The sequence below is a fragment of the Heptranchias perlo genome, chromosome 14, assembly GCF_035084215.1.
Source record: "Heptranchias perlo isolate sHepPer1 chromosome 14, sHepPer1.hap1, whole genome shotgun sequence".
Taxonomy (NCBI): domain Eukaryota; kingdom Metazoa; phylum Chordata; class Chondrichthyes; order Hexanchiformes; family Hexanchidae; genus Heptranchias; species Heptranchias perlo.
In genome coordinates this window covers 53,104,806-53,124,031 of record NC_090338.1, presented here as the reverse complement: position 1 = coordinate 53,124,031, position 19,226 = coordinate 53,104,806, and the positions used below count along the sequence as shown (strand labels likewise).

The 19,226-nt window shown below is 39.6% G+C and overlaps 1 protein-coding gene across 5 annotated transcripts in view; it reads left to right on the top strand.

Moving 5' to 3' along the window:
- Positions 1–19,226, top strand: part of LOC137332529 (biorientation of chromosomes in cell division protein 1-like) — a 49,837-nt gene that overhangs the window by 4,110 nt on the left and 26,501 nt on the right. The window contains exons 2-6 of one of the 5 annotated variants that reach the window (XR_010965689.1): positions 1,528–1,652; positions 4,662–4,849; positions 5,748–6,236; positions 7,916–7,982; positions 8,149–9,966. Coding sequence is in view for 1 of the 5 variants with exons in the window: in XM_067996435.1 (XP_067852536.1) it covers positions 1,528–1,652; positions 4,662–4,849; positions 5,748–5,779 (345 nt within the window). In the remaining 4 variants the exon portion in view is untranslated. Of the gene's footprint in view, positions 1–1,527; positions 1,653–4,661; positions 4,862–5,747; positions 6,378–7,915; positions 9,968–19,226 lie in introns of those variants that run through there. The other 4 variants (XR_010965690.1, XR_010965688.1, XR_010965691.1 and 1 more) reach the window with 4 other exon arrangements.

Below are 19,226 nucleotides of genomic sequence, written 5' to 3'. Positions count from 1 at the left end.
CTAATTCTGTCTGTATTTATCTATAGTTGAGTTCACTGCCTGGCCTTGTGTCAAACATTTATAAAGCTACTGGATGGTGACCAGTGAATTCACGGGGAAGATAGAGTGGTCAGATATAAATCACAAGAGCAAAACTCCTTTCTGGAATTCATTGCCAGCAATCCAATTTTATCTTTATAAAATAGTTAGTGTTCTGCTATGCTGCCCATCACCAATTCCAGGAACCTAGTCTGAAATTAAGTGAGTTTGAGCAGGTTAAATAGGGCTTGAGCTCAATTTAAAACAGTACGAGGAACACTCCATGAAGTGGATGATGTACACCAAGTCTGTCCATTGTGTTCTGCCCTCGGGCAGGTCATAACATGTCTTGCATGAGATTCTTGAGCCACTTACTAGCTGAGGTGGTTTCCCATTGCCTTGTGTTTTTTTTAATCTTTGCAGTACCTTCTGCTAGGTGGGTTACAACCAAGGCTGTTCTCTTACCTACCCTTTATGTTGGGGGAAGCCACCCGCACCCAGTGGACACAAGTATCCCTGCTGGACACCAACCCAGTATTCTGAGTTGATGCTCCACTCACTGCTCACTGGGGATGTCTGGTGTGGGGCCTGAACCCAACCCATCTGACTCAGGTGGGAATTCCATCTGGATGTAAGTATCCTACTGGATGTCAGCCCTGTATATAGAGACCATATTCTAGTCTCCATCGCGGAGGCTGTTTGGAGCTGGGATCGAAGCCTTCACCTTCTGACTCAGAGGCGAGAATGCTACCACTAAGATAAAGGCTCATTCCACACCTCAAGTACAGGTGGTCAGAAGTTATTAGGTATATTCTTTACCTTGCACTTCAATTTCTGTTATCTGTAGGCACGAAACCCGTTTGGGGTAATGAACTTCAATGGGTAAGACCGTGGGAAGGACTTGAAGATAAATGAAAAAAGGTTTATGGTATCTTTTAAAATCTAACCAATAGTATATGCCATACAATGTATTTGTCCTTGAGTATTTGAAAAATGTAATCACATAAGCCTGTGTACATCTTTGGAAATGTTGCAGAGATGATGGCCTTAACAGGAAACTTTAGGGTGAGTTTATATTGGCTTGTTTTCTGGGATAGGATGCTGTCCTGGAACATTCCCTTTACAGTCTATTCCTTCCTTTTTATTTTTCAATGTTCTTATGCATCATGTTCCCTTGTGGCTAAGATGGTGCCCAGCTGATTTGCTTTTGGGCATCTTCTACCTCATAATTGTCTCAGATTATATTGGGAGATGGTTCCTCTTTTTTAAAGGCTCTGTGACCCAGCTGGGATAGTTAGCTCAGAGTGGGAAGCAAATATCTGTGGGTTAGTGAGTTAGAGCCTGAGCACACTACACTAATGTGCTGCTCTAAGAAAATGTCATTTGCATGAAGTAAATATGAATGGGATTTTGATCCTGTGTTCATTGTATAAAAGATACTATACATGTACTTTTAAACTGTTAACATTTATTTGGCTTGTTTTAATCCATTTCTGTTAACTTGTGCAGCCAGCCTATCAGAATCTCAGACAGAGAGTTGATAATTTTGTGTCCAATCACTTGGCTAATCACGAGTGGAATCCAAGCCTTAACAAAAATCAGCTGCGTAATGAGCTGCGACAGAGGGTCTGTAAGTGAGTACGCTACTTTATTTAAAGCTTTTTACAGTTTCCAGGGTTTTAGTCTTTATTAGTCTGGCTACTTTCATGCTATCTTACTGCACCTTCATCAAGTTTGGAAATGCAGCTTTCCTCTTGACCTTATGGCCCGTATTATTCCTTTACTCTCCTTTATTCAAGGTGCTGATTCTTACTGGCAAACAGTTTCTTGAGCTACAGCAGCCATTAGTCAGGTTAAGTGGCAAGACTTCTTTTATTCAAAGCCAGCATTTATTGCCCATCCCTAGTTGCCCTACTTGCCTGGTGTGCAATTGAAGTCACATATTGGCCAGATTGGATAAGGACGGCACGTTTCCTTCCCTAAAAGACATTAGTGAACCAGTTGGGTTTTTACGACAATCCGACAGCTTTATGGTCAATTTTACTGATAGCAACTTTTTATTTCTAGGTTTTTAAAAAAATTGGTTAGACCCCATCTGGAATAGTGTGTTCAATTTTGGGCAACGCACCTCAGGAAAGATATATTGGCCTTGGAGGGGGTGCAGCGCAGCTTCATCAGAATGATACCGGGGCTGAGAGGGTTAAATTATGAGCTCAGGTTGCATAAATGTGGCTTGTATTCCAGGTTGCATAAATGTGGCTTGTATTCCCTTGAATATAGAAGATTGAGTGGTGATCTGATTGAGGTATTTAAAATGTTAAAAGGATTTGATAGGTTAGATGCGGAGAAGCAATTTCCTCTGGTAAATAGGTTAAAATTTTAAACCTTTTTATTATTGCTAGAGTATACAAAACTAGAACTTCTATAACTGAAAACCATAAATATGTATACATTTTAGTATTACCTATGTTACTGATGTCTAAGATTGCCACCCTCTGTGTTACTGTTGTTTACTGCTTGGTTGTGAGTCTTAGTAAGGCTGTAAATAAGCCGTTTCAGCTAATAGCTTCCAGATTGTTTATAATCTAACCTCCATAGAAATTTTCTCTTTTAAACTCGCAGAGTAAAATTTTTTTTAAAATCAGTTTTACAACTAAATGCAGTAAAAATGTACATAGAAATGTTACTATTAACTAGAAGGCTAGCAGTGCTGTAAAATGTAGAAGCACTGAATTGAATCATTTGAATTGAATCAGTTCTTGTCTTTAACACATGGATGGATGTCAGTTGTTGTGATTATCCTGTAGGTAAATGCATTTTGTGGTGTGGTACTGAGCCATACAGAGATGAAAGGTCACAGTTTTGATTCTTGCTCTCTAGTAGATCGACTGATCTCAGCCAAGCCAGTGGTCCCTCTAGCCTACTGGGTTATCCAGTGACCTCTGCTAGAAAGAATGTTGAGTGAGGAGATTCAATTTCTACTGCATGGCTGTGCTCTCCATTCAATCAAATTGCCTAGCAGCAGTTACTGTCTAGATTCACATCCAGTTGGGTGAGATTTTGGAGGGTTGCATGTGCACATGGCACCATGCAACCACAAGATGAATTGGTGGCTTCAGGAGATGGTAGGGAGAAATTTTAGAGTGGGGCATAATGATGTCAAACTAGCCTGAACTTTATAATTGTGTTAATGCAGAAAAAATTGCAGCAAGCCAATTAAATGGTTCCATGAGATTTTATAATTATAAAGTACAAGTACAAACATGCTCTAAATGCAAAATTCAAGATGGCTCCTGTGAGTCATCATACTGGGTACTGAATTTTCAAGTGGCTGGTGGCTCTGGATCAGTATCTGAGTTGTAAAGAATGCTGATAATTGCTGATATTGTTGAACCACTCACTGATAGACCCATCACTAATATTAACTGTCCATCTATTTCCCAAAAATTAGACTCAACATGGGTTTCAAGCAGGCTCTGAGAATGCCATTTATTGTTAAATTTCTCTGAAGGGCTCAACAACAACTGTCTTGGCTAACTAAAACAAAGGAGGGTAGTACTTTGCATTGAGTACCAAGGAAATAACTTTGATGTAACAGTTTGGTATTCATTATTAATATGTAACTCTTAGTTTTGTCATTGTTTTTGAAAAATAATTGATTCTTCACCCCTTCCAAAAAAGTCAAAAATCTCAAACATCACATAAAAATCTCAAATGTAATATTTCTCTCCTCTAAAATTTGTGTATTTGTTATGTTGTCTATATTTCAATTTCTCTGTTCGTATATTTGAACTTGCGCTTTTATTAAGATAATTAGCATCAGGCTGCTGAAAAAATGGTACATGATATGTTAAAAGTGTTCTAACCTTAATAACAAGCTCAGCATTTTCATTGAACTTAATGAGCATCATCTTTCTGTTACATATCTGTAAGGAACCATTTGTGCATTTTGTAATCGTTCTCTTTAGCACATTTTATAATCTTTCTTTACTTGAATAATTAATCATCTAATTAAACACCTTTTTAAAAAAAAAGTTTGTTTGCTAAACTGAAAATGATTTTCTCATCTGATCCTAATATTGAGGGGCACACATTTTCTGTCTGTAGAAGTAGTGATTTTTCTGTTTTTGATACAACATTCAATATGGGAGGAAAAGTGGAAACTATCTCAATTACTAATTCAAGCCCTAATCACTGCTGTGCAAATACTCAAAGTTTCATTTCTGATGTAAGATTCACATCTAACAGTAACAACTTGCATTTATATAGTGCCTTTGATGCTATCAGATCTTTTGCAGTAGTGACAACTAAGCACAATTTATCCTTGTAATGAATAGTTAGAAAATTGAGTGCTTTTAGTTTACAATAATGTCTGTTTGTACTGTCTGCTCAATGACCCTTTTGCTAAAATTATTTTTACGGTTTCTCTATAACACTAGTCACAGGAACATTTTTGTAACTGTTGGTCTCATTTCCACTTTTAGAATGAGGTGGCAATGTTATACATTTTATTTAGATACATATAATTATCCTTGTTGTCTCTTTATTGCAATATGCAAAATTAATATATCTGTGGTCTAAACAATTGATGGTGCAGAAAGGCTTATCCTGTGAGGGCACTAAATTGAATTTATGTCCCCCAGGTCAGGCATGTTGGAATCGGGTGTGGACAGAATTATTTCTCAGGTCGTGGATCCGAAACTGTATCACATATTCAAACCACAGATAGAGAAGGCAATTCATGAATTTATGGCTACGGAAATGAAGGAGGAAGTTGCGCCAAATCCACCTCCAGAGCCTGAGAAACAGGAGCTCTCTGCTCCAGCTTCAGGTACACCCTGAGGTCTCGTATCATCTTTTTACTTTTCTATTTTTGCCTTCATTTGACGTGCTTGTTCTTTGGTACATGAAAGTTTTCTAAATTTTGTTTAATATTCTACTTTATATGGTGTACAGTTGTTTGCACCTTTACAATTTCCCAATGCAATATATTTTAAAGGGTGTTAAAGTGCTAGCTAGCAGTGTGAAGTTTTTTGATCCTGTGTTTTTGTTTGCATATAAATGTGATATTGAAAGGTTTATTCCATGTGTAGTAGTAAGAAACAACAAAATGTATCTTGCATTTATATAGTGTCTTTAACATCGGAAACTTTCTAAGATGCTTTCCATAAAGAGAAAGAAAATAGATAAAAGGAATAAAGCAACAGACATTGAGCCATGGTATGAGTTAAGATGGGTGACCGAAAACCTGGTCGAAGAGATGGGGTTTGAAAATGTTTATAAAGGTGGAGAAAAAAGTGGCGAGATAGAGGAATTTAAACAGGGAGTTCCAAAGAGTAGGAGTTAGGCAGCTGAAGGCCAATGGCAGCACAAGGGGAATGGGGAATGCACAAAAGGCAAGAGTCAGAGAAGTGAAGGGTGTAGGAGGGATGCAAATCTGGAAGAGATTACAGAAATAGGATGGGGCAAGACCATTGAGGCATTTGAAGACGAGGAAATGGATTTTAAATTTAATGTGTTGGGGGACAGTGAGAATGGAGTAATGGGTAAGCAGGGCTTAATGTGGTACAGGCAGCCCAGTTTTGACTAATTTGAAACAATTAATACTGTATGTGATTAACATAAATGTAAGAAAACATGCTGTCTTCTACTTAGATCTATTGAAATATATGCAGGCAGATTTTAAATGTGAACTTTATATAAGTATTGAAAAACTTTTTCTGTTACAGGTAACACTTCAAATGCCCTAGCACCAGCATAACAATGACTTTTCTACCTTCAGCAGTATCTTCTTCAGCTGTAGTTGCACTATCAGTCAAGAATAAATTTGACTGGGGCAAAGATGCTCATCTAGGATAAACCAATTTGAACGCTGTCTACTGTTTACAGCAGCATTGCTGCATCATCATGTTGAATAGCGGAAGTGATGGGAACTGGGCACTGAAGAAAAATGGTATTTGATGGATCTTAATTACAGACAAAGAATTTTGGGACTTTGGAGATCCAATATGAACAGATGCTGAGATGCTTTGGGCAACATTTCAAACTTTGAAGAAAAAATTAGGACAATTAGAGTAAATGAAGAAAAAGTTCTATTATAACCGGACAAATTGTGACTTCCGTTGACGGAGGACGTATACTGAAGAGATGGGATCTGTTTTTTTTTTAATTTCCAAGGTTTTCTTTTAATGAAAGGTAGCAACCAACCTACCCAAAAGGTAATTCCCTTTTCTAAAAAAGAGTAAATATATTGTGCAGTTAACCCTTTGAGGACTACAATAGCTTTTTTGCACCATAATACAACAAGCTTTTTCCTGGGTTCAATGAATGCTTTAAATAAAAACAATTTCTATTCTGTGCTTTTGTTGTCATCTTTAAAACATTCTGCGCTTAAATTTTTATGAGGTACCAGCATGTCAATAATTTAAGATCTGCAATGTAAATCCAGTACTGAAAGGGTTAAATAGTGCATTTTCCATGAAACCTTTAGTTGAAATGTTACTTTAGAATTTTTACATTCAGAGCTTCCATTTGTTCTAAAGGATTTATGCAGCTGAATTTATACCTTTTCTCTTGTTTTACAATGAAATCAGATCTTTGTACACTGAAAACTATGGTAATTACTCAGTCATGTGTTTTGTCCAATATTACAATTGCAGTTTTGTTCTGTCTCATACATTCTCATATAAAAATCTTTGCTTATGTTGGGGCAGGAACAAGAGCTGCTAAATATTAGAAGTGACTCTTAGACTTTTCCCCTTTTTGGTGTTGCAAAAAGCCGACTATTACATTCTAGCATAACTTTTGGAAGATTAAATATAATAGGAACTTAATTGTTGCTTAATTTGTGGCTACTAAAATGTCAGTTGCATGCAAGCTATCTGGTAGTGTCGAAGCAATGCTGGATATATCTCCATCATTCGTTCTGTGTCTTGGCAGAGCTGCTACCTCCCAATTACTAGTTATATGTATGAGGAATCTGAACTTTCTCAGTGTGGCTGCGCATGAGAATTGCTAACCAAGAAAACCCTGCCAATAGAATTTGTTCACTTTGTTCTTGTTAACTTTTTAAAAAACTACACAAGTCCCTCCTAATGCAGGCCAGTTTACACTGCTGTTTTAGCATTGATGCAAAATGGCTTTGTGTACACATCAATGCAAAACAGGTAATATAATTCCAAAGTCAAGTCTGTGATCTGAATGCAACTGCACTTTAGGCATGAAGTGATGGACCAGATCCATGAAGCAATCTTACAATACTTGGGCTTTGCATAGAGTGCAGTATAACTGCAGTGTAGTGCAAAGCGTGCAAGTGCACAGCTCCATTGGGTGAGAGTCGTGTGGGAGATAGGACTCTTATCACACTTGCCACTTTTATATTGGCATTCATTTAGTTCCGATTCCATGAGCCTGGCATCTGTGAGTTGGCTCCCTGTATTCACACTGCTAAATTCAGATTCCTTATCCCAGTGATAGAATAGTAGAGATATTTCTTTGTGGATCTACAATTCTGGCACTAAGATAAGGCAGCTAGAAGGTTTCAAATTCAATCTCTGGTCTGTGCTAACTTAGGGAATCTTCACCAGATGGGGCACTATAGTTGGCCCTAGAATAAATAAGCCAGGATTCCTGCTCCTGATTGCAATCGCTACTGTAAGTGCATGCTTGTGGACATCTGATAAGGACAGGTTCAGGCTCAATTGTGATGCCTCCCACGATTGAATATGCTGCCTCATTGTCCAGACCTATTAGAGCTGTTTGGTTTCATGGTCACTGGCTTTCCGTACACCAGTACGAACTTCTGGGGATGGAGGAAGATATAAATGAGGGCAAATTAAAAGCCCTAAGGTTTGTGCATTTTTTTTAAACTAACTTTTTGCTTTGGTTTGTTTTCCAGGATAGTTTTTGAAGACTAATCTTGAAAACTTCCCTAGACAGAACAGAGTTTTTTTCCCTTTGCACAGGTAATGAAATGTATCTTATTTTGCACATTTACCGGATGATTCTGCATTTTCATTTTACAATAATATCTGGGTTCTCCTTGAGAAAATATCGGTCTGAAAGGAGGTAGGAATGACTACCTTGTAGCTGTTGCACCCATTCACTCCTGGTTATTGGTTTGAATTTCAGAGAGAATAATCAAGCATGAGGTTTCTTCATTTTGTACAGTGCTTACCTGAAGTGACAGAAGACGTTCTGGAGATATGGGTCCTGTGGCTGTGCAGTTTCTGAAGTTTAGGATTCAGATTTTCGCCTTAATTCTGGGTTTCTGCTTTGGCTTCAACAAAATTCAGGTGACTGGAATCTGAAGCCAAGGTTTGGATTATTAGAAATGTGCAGTAATTCAGCATTGAGCATCAAAAGGTAAAGACCTGAGTGCTTATTTAAAATAGGAAGTGCTACCCTGATAGCTTAGGGTGAAAAGGTACTGTCCAGTTTAGTCCTAAGCTATGCCGGAGCATGCCCGCCCCCATGGTTGAATACCCTACGAGCACTTTGTAGGCTCGAATGTGTGAAATGGCCACTTGAGCATGTCAGTTCTTTCAGGAGCGATGGGGAGAAAATTAGCAAATAAATTGGGACAGATTAGTGGTTCAGATTGAACCAGCAGGCATGATGCTGGCCACCAGCGTAAGACTTGGGGAGAACCCAAATATGTGTTGTTATATTCTGGGTGTACATTTTGTCTCCTAGTAACCACTCCATATTTTAGCACCCATATCATTTGAGGAGTTCATTTTGTAATTTTCAGATATAGATCTCAAGATAATCTCTCTTATGCTGGAACATTAATGTGAAGTAAAATATGGGGGAGTAAAATCCCAAAATGCTCAGGGTTTTTAAAATTTCTTTTTACTGTGTGTTTGTTTTTTGTGGCCAGTTTAAGTGATTTGAACCATTTATGTTATGTAGAGATCCTTAAAGATGAAGGCATTTGCCTCCTGGAAAACTAAGTGGGTTAATTGTATTAAAAAGGATCGCACTTCGCCAAGTATCAATGTGACTGAGGTAGAAACCTTTAGTGCTTCCAATATTTTTGTACGGTTCCCAAATTTTACTTGAATCACTGGATCACCAAGACTATGCTTTCAGAGAACTCTGCGCACAGTAGACCATGTTTATATAACTGGGAGTCATAAATATCTTTTTGTCTAGACTGAGAGTCAACAGGGTACCATTTATAAAAGTTACAAATGATGTAGAATTGCTGGTTCTCTGAACTAATTGCACGGCTGGTCCCTTGCAAATGCATGGTTACACATATCTTTAGTGTAATAAAAGGTGCACAGAAGCACCCATTCTTCTGGCATTCAGTGACTACGGTTAAATTGTCCAAAATTGAATTGTTCGCTAGGTGTGATTGACCTATATAATAATTTTTATTCACTAAATTTATATGCTGGCTCTTTGATGCCTTAAATATCCTGTGACCTTGGTAAAATGGCTTACCTCCATTATTTTTCTAAATTAGTTGCTAAAGTTGTTAAAAATCCTGTTTCTGGGGTTAAGTTCACCTCACTTTGATTGGGTATGCCACAAGAAATCCAGTTCCAGGTTCACTGGTCCCACCAGGTAGTAAAATTCAGTGGTTACAGACTAGTTTTGTTAATTGTAAATTAATAGTTCTGCAATGCTGCAAGTTACACAAGCCTTTTTTTACATAATCCCTACTGTTTTACTCTCCAATTAAAAGTTAAGATATCCTTTTCCTAATCTCGTGGCTTAATTTAAAATCAAAAAATGGGTCTAGTATTGGCTCTGAAATGGAAGACTGTGAAATTCAATTCCCCTGTGTTAATTTTTTAAAAAATGATCTGAAGCTCGATTAGAGAAATCTAATCAACATTTTCATGAGTTGTACGAAAGATACCTAAGTTTGATCTTTGATTAATGTTGTGCTTAAAATGCAAATACATATTTTGGGTAAGTTCAATAAAATTGAACATTGTAAATTTTTCCTTTCTACCAAAATAAAAGTGTACTGCAAGATATGAGAATTGGTGTGTTTATTTTCTTTTTAATCACGGACTAAAACTGAAGTTATTTATTTATAGAAAAGTCATAAGTATATATTGTATCTGTTGGGTGTTGTACCTCAAAAGTGTCCATGGGACAAAACTTCATGATTGGCTGAAATATCCCAATGGCTAAATGCGAAGCAATCAAAAACTACTCCCATTCATTGGACAGGTTAGAAAGGCTGCCAGTCAGCGATATGTAAGCACCACAAAACCACCAATTTGAATTACTGAAATTAGGAATTACCACAGATTGAGCCAAATCACTTAAACTATCTTTTTTTAAAACTGCTTCTGCTTGCCATTTTCTTTGCTCACTCAGTATATAGAACTGAAATAGCACTTAATATTAACATAAAAATGTGAATTTTGAGGGAGAGGAAGTCACTAAACTTATCTGCACAATGTAGCAAGAAATGTACATGAAATTCCTTTTTCTCGGCTTGAGTTTTGCTTCAGCCCCAAAATTGGAAATTTCAACTGGATCTTTTCAGCTGATCTTGAAAATTGTGTGTATGTGAGTTGCATGGTGGGAATTGTAGTTGTCATCCTCTAGAATAACAATAACAAGTGCACCACAAACATATGGGGGTTAGATTATAACCCCAAAGAACGGGTGGGTTGGGGGCAGGTGGGAGGTTAAAATAATATGTTTTTGAAGTGCGACTTCAACCCGGCTCCAAAGCACCCACTTCTGGGTTTAACTTGGGCATGTTCGCAGCCAAAACCCGGAAGTCACGTCCCCGATTAATGCCGGTGGGCGGATCGTTAAAGGATCGTTCAATTTACCTAGTTGAAATACTTGAGGTAGGTAATTTTTTGTTGATTCTGAACCTGCAACGAATTTTACTTCACCTGCATGGGTTTCCTATGGCTTCTGAATCTCACCATTGAAACGGAGGCGAGGTGCAGCCGAAGCTGATTTGGCCCTTTAAACCTGTGATTGGCACATCTCAATAAAAGCTCAGGCATTGCAGCTGGTCTCAGTTCTCTCAGGCAAACATTTGGCTGAGAGTTCTTTAGTCAATCTTTCAGCCATCCCTCAATTAAATTAAAGATTCAGAAAATAATCAGTTGTTAACATCCTGAATCAATCTTGAGTATCTGCACAAGTTTATATTGTTAAGAATGATGACAAAATCTGAAATATCGGAATATTCTGCGGTCAAGTTACTTGAAAGGAACATAAAATTTTATAAGAACGTGGCTATTTTGCTAATATAAATCATAGCAATCCAAGTATGTTTCCAATTATCATCCATTCTTTACCTTTGTATGTTCCATCTCTTCCCTTTTTCTGGCTTTTTCGCTCCATCTTTGGCAATTGGCTTTCCATAGATATTTATTACAAGCTCGGACTCCCATCAGTGGTAGGAAAATTATTGGAAAAAATTCTGAAGGACAAAATTAGTCTCCACTTGGAGAAGCAAGGATTAATCAGGGATAGTCAACATGGCTTTGTCAAGGGAAGATCATGTCTGACTAATTTGATTGAATTTTTTGAGGGGGTGACTAGGCGTGTGGATGAGGGTAACGCAGTGGATGTGGTATACATGGATTTCAGTAAGGCCTTCGATAAAGTCCCCCACAGGAGACTGGTCAAGAAGGTACGAGCCCATGGAATCCAGGGTGCCTTGGCACTTTGGATACAAAACTGGCTTAGTGGCAGAAGGCAGAGGGTGATGGTCGAAGGTTGTTTTTGTGACTGGAAGCTTGTGGCCAGTGGGGTACCACAGGGATCGGTGCTGGGTCCCTTGCTGTTTGTGGTCTACATTAATGACTTGGATATGAATGTAAAAGGTATGATCAGTAAGTTCGCTGATGATACAAAGATTGGTAGGGTGGTAAATAGCGAGGAGGATAGCCTCAGTCTGCAGGACGATATAGATGGGTTGGTCAGATGGGCGGAACAGTGGCAAATGGAATTTAACCCGGAAAAGTGTGAGGTGATGCACTTTGGAGGGACTAACAAGGCAAGGGAATACACAATGAATGGGAGGACCCTAGGCAAGACAGAGGGTCAGGGGGATCTTGGTGTGCAAGTTCACAGATCCCTGAAGGCGGCGGAACAGGTAGATAAGGTGGTAAAGAAGGCATATGGGATACTTGCCTTTATTAGCCGAGGCATAGAATATAAGAGCAAGGAGGTTATGATGGAGCTGTATAAAACACTGGTTAGGCCACAGCTGGAGTACTGTGTGCAGTTCTGGTCGCCACACTACAGGAAGGATGTGATCGCTTTGGAGAGGGTGCAGAGGAGATTCACCAGGATGTTACCAGGGCTGGAGCGCTTCAGCTATGAAGAGAGACTGGGAAGATTGGGTTTGTTTTCCTTGGAGCAGAGGAGGCTGAGGGGGGACATGATTGAGGTGTACAAAATTATGAGGGGCACAGATAGGATGGATACTAAGGAGCTTTTTCCCTTCGTTGAGGGTTCTATAACAAGGGGACATAGATTCAAGGTAAAAGGCGGGAGGTTTAGAGGGGATTTGAGAAAGAACTTTTTCACCCAGAGGGTGGTTGGAGTCTGGAACTCACTGTCTGAAAGGGTTGTGGAGGCAGGAACCCTCACAACATTCAAGAAGCATTTGGATGAGCACTTGAAATGCCATAACATACAAGGCTACGGACCAAATGCTGGAATATGGGATTAGAGTAGACCGGGCTGATGGCCGGCGCGGACACGATGGGCCGAAGGGCCTCTATCCGTGCTGTATAACTCTATGACTCTATAACTATTTTGATTGTGCTTCTTCCCACCCCACTTCCAGTAAATACTTCATCATCCCTTTTTCTAATTTTCTCCTTCTCTGTCATATCTGCTCTAATAGATCTACTTTCTACACCAGAGTTCCTAAAGGACCCTCTTTGCCCTCAGCTGAGTCTTCCCTCAGCAGTGGTTGACAGGCCCTTTGATTGAATTCACCACATTTCCCATATGCAGCAGAAAATAACTGCCAGGGACATCCATTATGCTTTTCATCTTTTAATTCTTATGCTACTGCTGGTGCTGCTAAGAAGTTCAAAATATGAATGTTACTTATATTGCACTGATCATCAAATCGCTTCTCTCCTGCTCACCCTGTTATATGTTCCTTATTCCTGGTCTGAATCTGGAGCCAGCTCTTCACACCCTCTCTCCCCTCTGCATTCCTCCCCCTTGTTGCTTCTCCCTTCCCTACCCTTCCTATCCCCCTCACTCAGTCTGCCTTCACTGTTCTCACCCTCTCCCTTCCTCTCGCCCCTCCCCTCCCGCCTTGGTTCAATTATCTCCCTTGGTTGACCTGAAAAGTTGCTGTGGTGTTGCCTCCCCATGTGCAATGCCATGGGAAATCAACCAGCAAAAACTGCAACCAATGAAAAGAAATCTCTCCCCGCAGCACCGCAATTGTATCACTTTCTACATCCCCCCGGCAGAATTATAAACTTGGCCCTCACTCAACTGAGCAAAAAAAAAAACACAAATCAAACCCCACCCACCGAGCAAAAGTTGGCAACCAATAAGTATATATCTGAGAACAACAACCCGCCCCCCCCCCCCCCCCCAAAAAAAAATGACCATAAGCCTAAATGCATCCCCACAGCACAGGACCACAAACACATAGCAGAAATTCCAGGATAGGACAACATACCTTCTCCCCACCACTGAGCAGAAATTCTGGAATAGGATCACAAATTCTCATTCACCCCCAACTATAAACTGGTTAGGATTCAAACCAAGATTCACCAAACCCCTCCCCCAACTCGGAATGGCTCTGATACCCCCTCTCTTTCTCCGCCCCCCCCCCCCACCCCACCCCCATCATTGCTGAGTCACCCCCCTCCCCCAACTCGGAATGGCTCTGACCACCACCGCCGCCCCCCCCCCCCCCCCCCAGTGATCTCGGACTTAAGTGGCATTCGTTCCCTGGCTGCTTTTGCCCCCCCAACCCCTCCACCGGCAGGCAGCCAGCCTGTCAATCTGGCTGGCTGTCACATAGGAAACCCGGAAACAATTGCCTTCAATTGAATTGCGATCGCAGATTCTGACGCACTCACTTGACTTCCTGGTTTTCCATGTGAGAACCTACCCACCCGCTGTGTTACTGGCTGCAAGTAAAAATCATGCCCATGATCTCATGACAACCAAGCAGAAAATTTACGAAAGGCGAGAGACTTGAGTAGCAGGAAAAGAAGCACCAAAAATAAAAATGTAATTTTTTTCAGCATCTTGCAACTTAATCTGTTAAATCAAAATTCTGAGCTAACTGAGATTTTTCAATCACAGGAAATTATTTTTGATAGCTTAATGAACATTTTAAAAGTCACATACACTCCCAATAAATGTTATCATATTCTGTCATTTTTTAAATTAAAGAAAAATCAAACTGATTACTGGTAATATCCTCGTGTTGCTGATAAATATGCTAGGGGGAGCACCATGGTGGGGTTACTCAGGTGGACTGTGTTGAAGTATCGTTGCTAAAGACACAGTAATAAACCCAAAGAAGATATAGCGCCAATCCTGTTAATCCAGCTCCCTCATTGCCTGGGTGGTCAGACCCCAAATAATATTAGCACTTCCTGTTTCGACAAAAGTATTCAAAAAAGAATTGAAATGGGCCCAATAAAATGATATCGGTTGTAATTTATAGGGGGTCCTGATGCTGTAAACATAATTCATGTGTAGTTGACTCGACCTGGGTGAATCTTTTAGAAAGTTAACAAATTTGATAATGCATTTTATCTGTGTGTTTTATGTATATAAAGTGCTTGCCGTACCTGTGGCTGTCAAGGTCCCTGCATCCAAAATGCTGTATTTTAAAAAGGCTTGTTTTGCAGTGTACCACGGAATTCATAGATCATCAATTTTGAATAAAATAACATTTTGCAATTCCCGCCCCCCCCCCCAAAAAAAAACACAGCAAGTTTGCTCACCATTCCTCTCAGAGCTGCAATATAATTTATAAATAATTACCAAAAGTAACATTTACTTCTCCTGCAAAAATCAATCACCATGCACAAATAAATGTGCCAATTGTCTGACTTTAAATTAATGTCTTGGGGCAGTGTGTAGCTCTTTCAATATGCTGTACCACAGATTGGCTGGGTGTAATTCACACCCGCAGTTCCTTAGACAGTGTGTTCCTCATCTAAGCCTTCCCATTAAGGGGAGGTAATGGGTGGAGACCAGACACCTTTGGCATGACCAGAGGCCTAGAGGAAAGTTGGCTGGAGATTATTGCTTGGAGTGGGGAACTGTGAGAGAAGGTGAAGAAAAACAGAATGAGTCGTCATAAGTTGGGGGGGGGCGGTGGGGGGCTATGGAAAGATTAAAAAGCAGTTTGTTATTTAATGATTACAAATTTAAAAATTGTCACATGACTGTTACTACTTGCACTAATATACAGTATAATGCCATTTCATTATTTTATTATTCATTCCCTGGTTATGGGCGTCGCTAGCAAGGCCAGTATTCGTTGACCTTGAGGAGGGGGTGTGAGCCGCCGCCTTGACCCGCTGCAGTCCATGTGGTGAAGCTTCTCCCACAGTGCTGTTAGGTAGGGAGTTCCAGGATTTTGACCCTGCGACTCTGAAGGAACGGTGGTATATGTCCACGTTGGGATGGTGTGTAACTTGGAGGTGTGGTGTTCCACCACCTTCTCAAGGGCAATTAGGGATGGGCAATAAATGCCGGCCTTGCCAGCGACGCCCACATCCCGTGAACGAATAAAAAAAAATGCATCTGCTGCCCTTGTCCTAGGTTGCGCGTTTGTGAGGTCTGTTGAAGAGGCCTTGGCGAGTTGCTACAGTGCATACTGTGGATAATACATATTGCAGCCACGGTGCATCGATGGTGGATGGAGTGGATGTTTGAGGTGGTGGATGGGATACAGATCAAGCGGACTGCTGGATGGTGTCGAGCTTCTTGACTGTTGTTCCAGCTGCACCCATCCAGGCAAGTGAAGAGTATTCCATCACATTCCTAACTTGTGACTTGTAGATGATGGAGAGGCTCTGGGGAGTTGGGACGTGAGCTAGTCGCCGCAGAATACCAGCCTCTGACCTGCTTCAGTAGCTACGGCATTTATGTGGCTGGCCCAGTTGAGTTTCTGGTCAATGGTGACCCTCAGGATGTTGATGGTGGGGGGATTCGGCGATGGTAATGCCATTGAATGCCATGGGAAGTTTATTGAGAGGTTTGCTGAATTATATGCAGTTTATTGAGAGATTTGGTGAATTGTTACTTTAGATGGTAAGCTGGAGTAGAATTCTTGCTCTTTTCTGTCTGCTAAGTCCTACAACACGTTTTGAAATGGTTGCTCACCTTTAACTAGAAGTGCAATAGAAAATTTGACATTGAGGAAGCAGGGAGAAAGCTATTGGAACAGAAAAGGTACACTAAAATGATACCCAGCAGAAACAAGACCCTGAGGTAAAAAGAAAAACCACAAATCTGAAATAAAAGCAATAACTGCTTAAAATAAACCAATCATCTAAAAGTGAAAGATAGGTTTAACTTTTGTGTATCCTAAATCAGAAATGAGCCTTAAGGCCATGTTTACTTTAACTATTCCATATGTGTTAAAACTCTTAATGTATTCAAAACAGTTATTTATGTTGCACAGTGAGAGTTAAACTTTATATTTAGATGACTAGCACAAAGCATTTGCTTGGACCTGTGAAAGACAATACAACAAAACAATGGGGGTGATTTTAACCCCCAAGAACGGGTGGGTTGAGGGCGGGTGGGAGCTGAAAATAGTTGTCTTTTGGGTCGTGACTGCAACCCAGCTTCACTTCCGGGTTTAACATGGGCAGTAAAAGTACAGGCTTCCCACTGGGAATTCAAAGTCCGAAAATTTTTTGTTGCGACCCAAAAAAACAACCATTTTCAACACCCACCCACCTCAACCCACTCATTCTTGGGGGTTAAAATTACCCCCAATAGGTGGGATTGGGTTTATTAAGAAACCACATCCATTTTTTAATATATAAATTTTCAATAAAAATGTGCAAAATATGACAAAAGTGCTCAAATATATTGACCTGACAATGTGAATTAACAAAAACGGATGGTAACCTTTCTCTGAATCCGACAATTGAATTACGACATTGAAATTCCTCCCAGGTATTTTGTATTTATTTATACTGCCTTGGTTGTACATGGGGGTTTTACTCAGTTTTTAGTCAGGTTTTGTGCTGACAACAGCTGTCTAAGGGCGTTCACACAAAAGGATTAACTATAATTACTGCAGACTTATCAAGCAATAGCCCTCAGTTAATTGCTGGAAAATTCTACATCCAGTATATGTTACAAAATATCAGGACTACAGTACATCACTTCTTCAGGAATTCAAAATACACCCTCATAATTGCATATTTTTTTATTTAAATTTCTGAACCAAGCCTCCAGCTACAGCCTGCTCCAGTATTCTCTGCTTTCTTCCTCCTTTTCTCCCTCTCCCTAAGTGAACTGTGGATTCAGGTTAAACGAAGCTTTGACATTAAATGTAATATGTCTGGTTCTGCGTGCCATTCAAATCCACTTGCCACAGTTGTGACAAGTTTTGTAAGCTCATGATCAGTCTGTTATTAGAGTGCCTCACAGAAGCAAAGCTTTCTGCCTGGAGGGAGGTTAACCGATGAGGAGGATTCTTAAAGTAGAGCAAGAAAAAAATACCTATCAGCTTATCAGGGCAGTCATGGAGAGGTTTTTGGGCGGGATACTCTGCTATCTGAACTGAAGGACATCACATTGAGGGGAAAGCATGTAAGGAAAGAAATTGATAAACAAATGGTAGCTATATTATTGCCTAATATCTGCCAGGGATCATAATTTGAAACTATTTAAGTATGTATCAAACAAAAGATATGCCCTGTAAATGTATTTTTAAAAAAAAATTCTACATGATGCATTTAATACACGAGAAACAGTGGTTTATGAAAATAGAATGCCCTTTATTTACATCTCATAACCTTGACAACACATAAAATACCACCCTCCATTGTTTATCTTCTACCTGCCTTCAGCTAGGTTGCTGTTAGATGTAAACAATGACCAGCTTTTATCAAATTGTACAAAATACCATCCTTCATTTGGTCAGATAATGATAAGCATGCTTCTGGAGGTCTGTGCATCTGAAGCCTGAAAAAAAATCCAATCAAAGCTTTTGCTTTATATTCTACCCAGTATAAAGACTAGACTAGGAGTTTTATAGTTCAACTGTAGAGCCTTAAAATAGAATTAACCACATTTGGACAGCGCTAAATGTCAATAGTTTACTTACCAGTACAGATCCAGCTTGTAAAATCACATTTCATCAGCACATCCAAGGTTTTATTCCATCTTAATGCTGCAGTGAATTTTTAGTAAGATGATATAACATTACATTAACTTTTTTGAAGAGCTGTCCTGTATAACTTTTCCAAAGAATGATGGTTAATTGAGTGAATGATAGACCTGCAGGCTGATTCTGGAATCACCATGAAGCTGTTTGCTGGTGCTGCTTTAAGTGAGGTCTGCTAATATCAGTGAAGTGGCTCCCAGGTCATCGGGAGATCTGAAATGGTGGGGCTCCATGAGTTGAAAATGACAAACTTATACATGTTTCACACAAGTTAGGGATTTTTAAGCTTTATTTTCTCAATACCTCCTAGAAGATGGCATGGAACCTACCACTCTCTATCTCTATCTCTCACACATGTTTTCCTTCCATAAATATTGGGCCAAGGTTTGTATGGTTTATATTGATGCAATGTAAAAGTGAGTTTTGGTAGATTTTTTGTACTATTGTATTTTAAAAGGATTCCATTCACATATATATGTTAAGAAGTAATTGTACATTTTGATAACAGTGCTTTTGAGGCATACATTTACACAGTAAGGTTTCCTTTGAGGGAATATGTGGAGACTGGGGAACAAAGCTCCTCCAACTTCACTAACCATAAACCCAACAGCCAATGATTTTAAGTTATTGCAGAGGACAATGCTGGTGTGCATGCCAAGTAAATTATATTATGTTGATTTATATTACAGTATTTTCCAGTAACCCAGTGTTGATTGATTGTCACCAGATAAACTCAGTAATTATCACAGTTGTTAATCCTTTGGAAAGCCTCTCACTACACATCAACTGAATGGAATATCCCAGCCTTCATGATTCCTGTCACTGACTAAAAGAATAGAAAGCTGAATGCAACCATCTC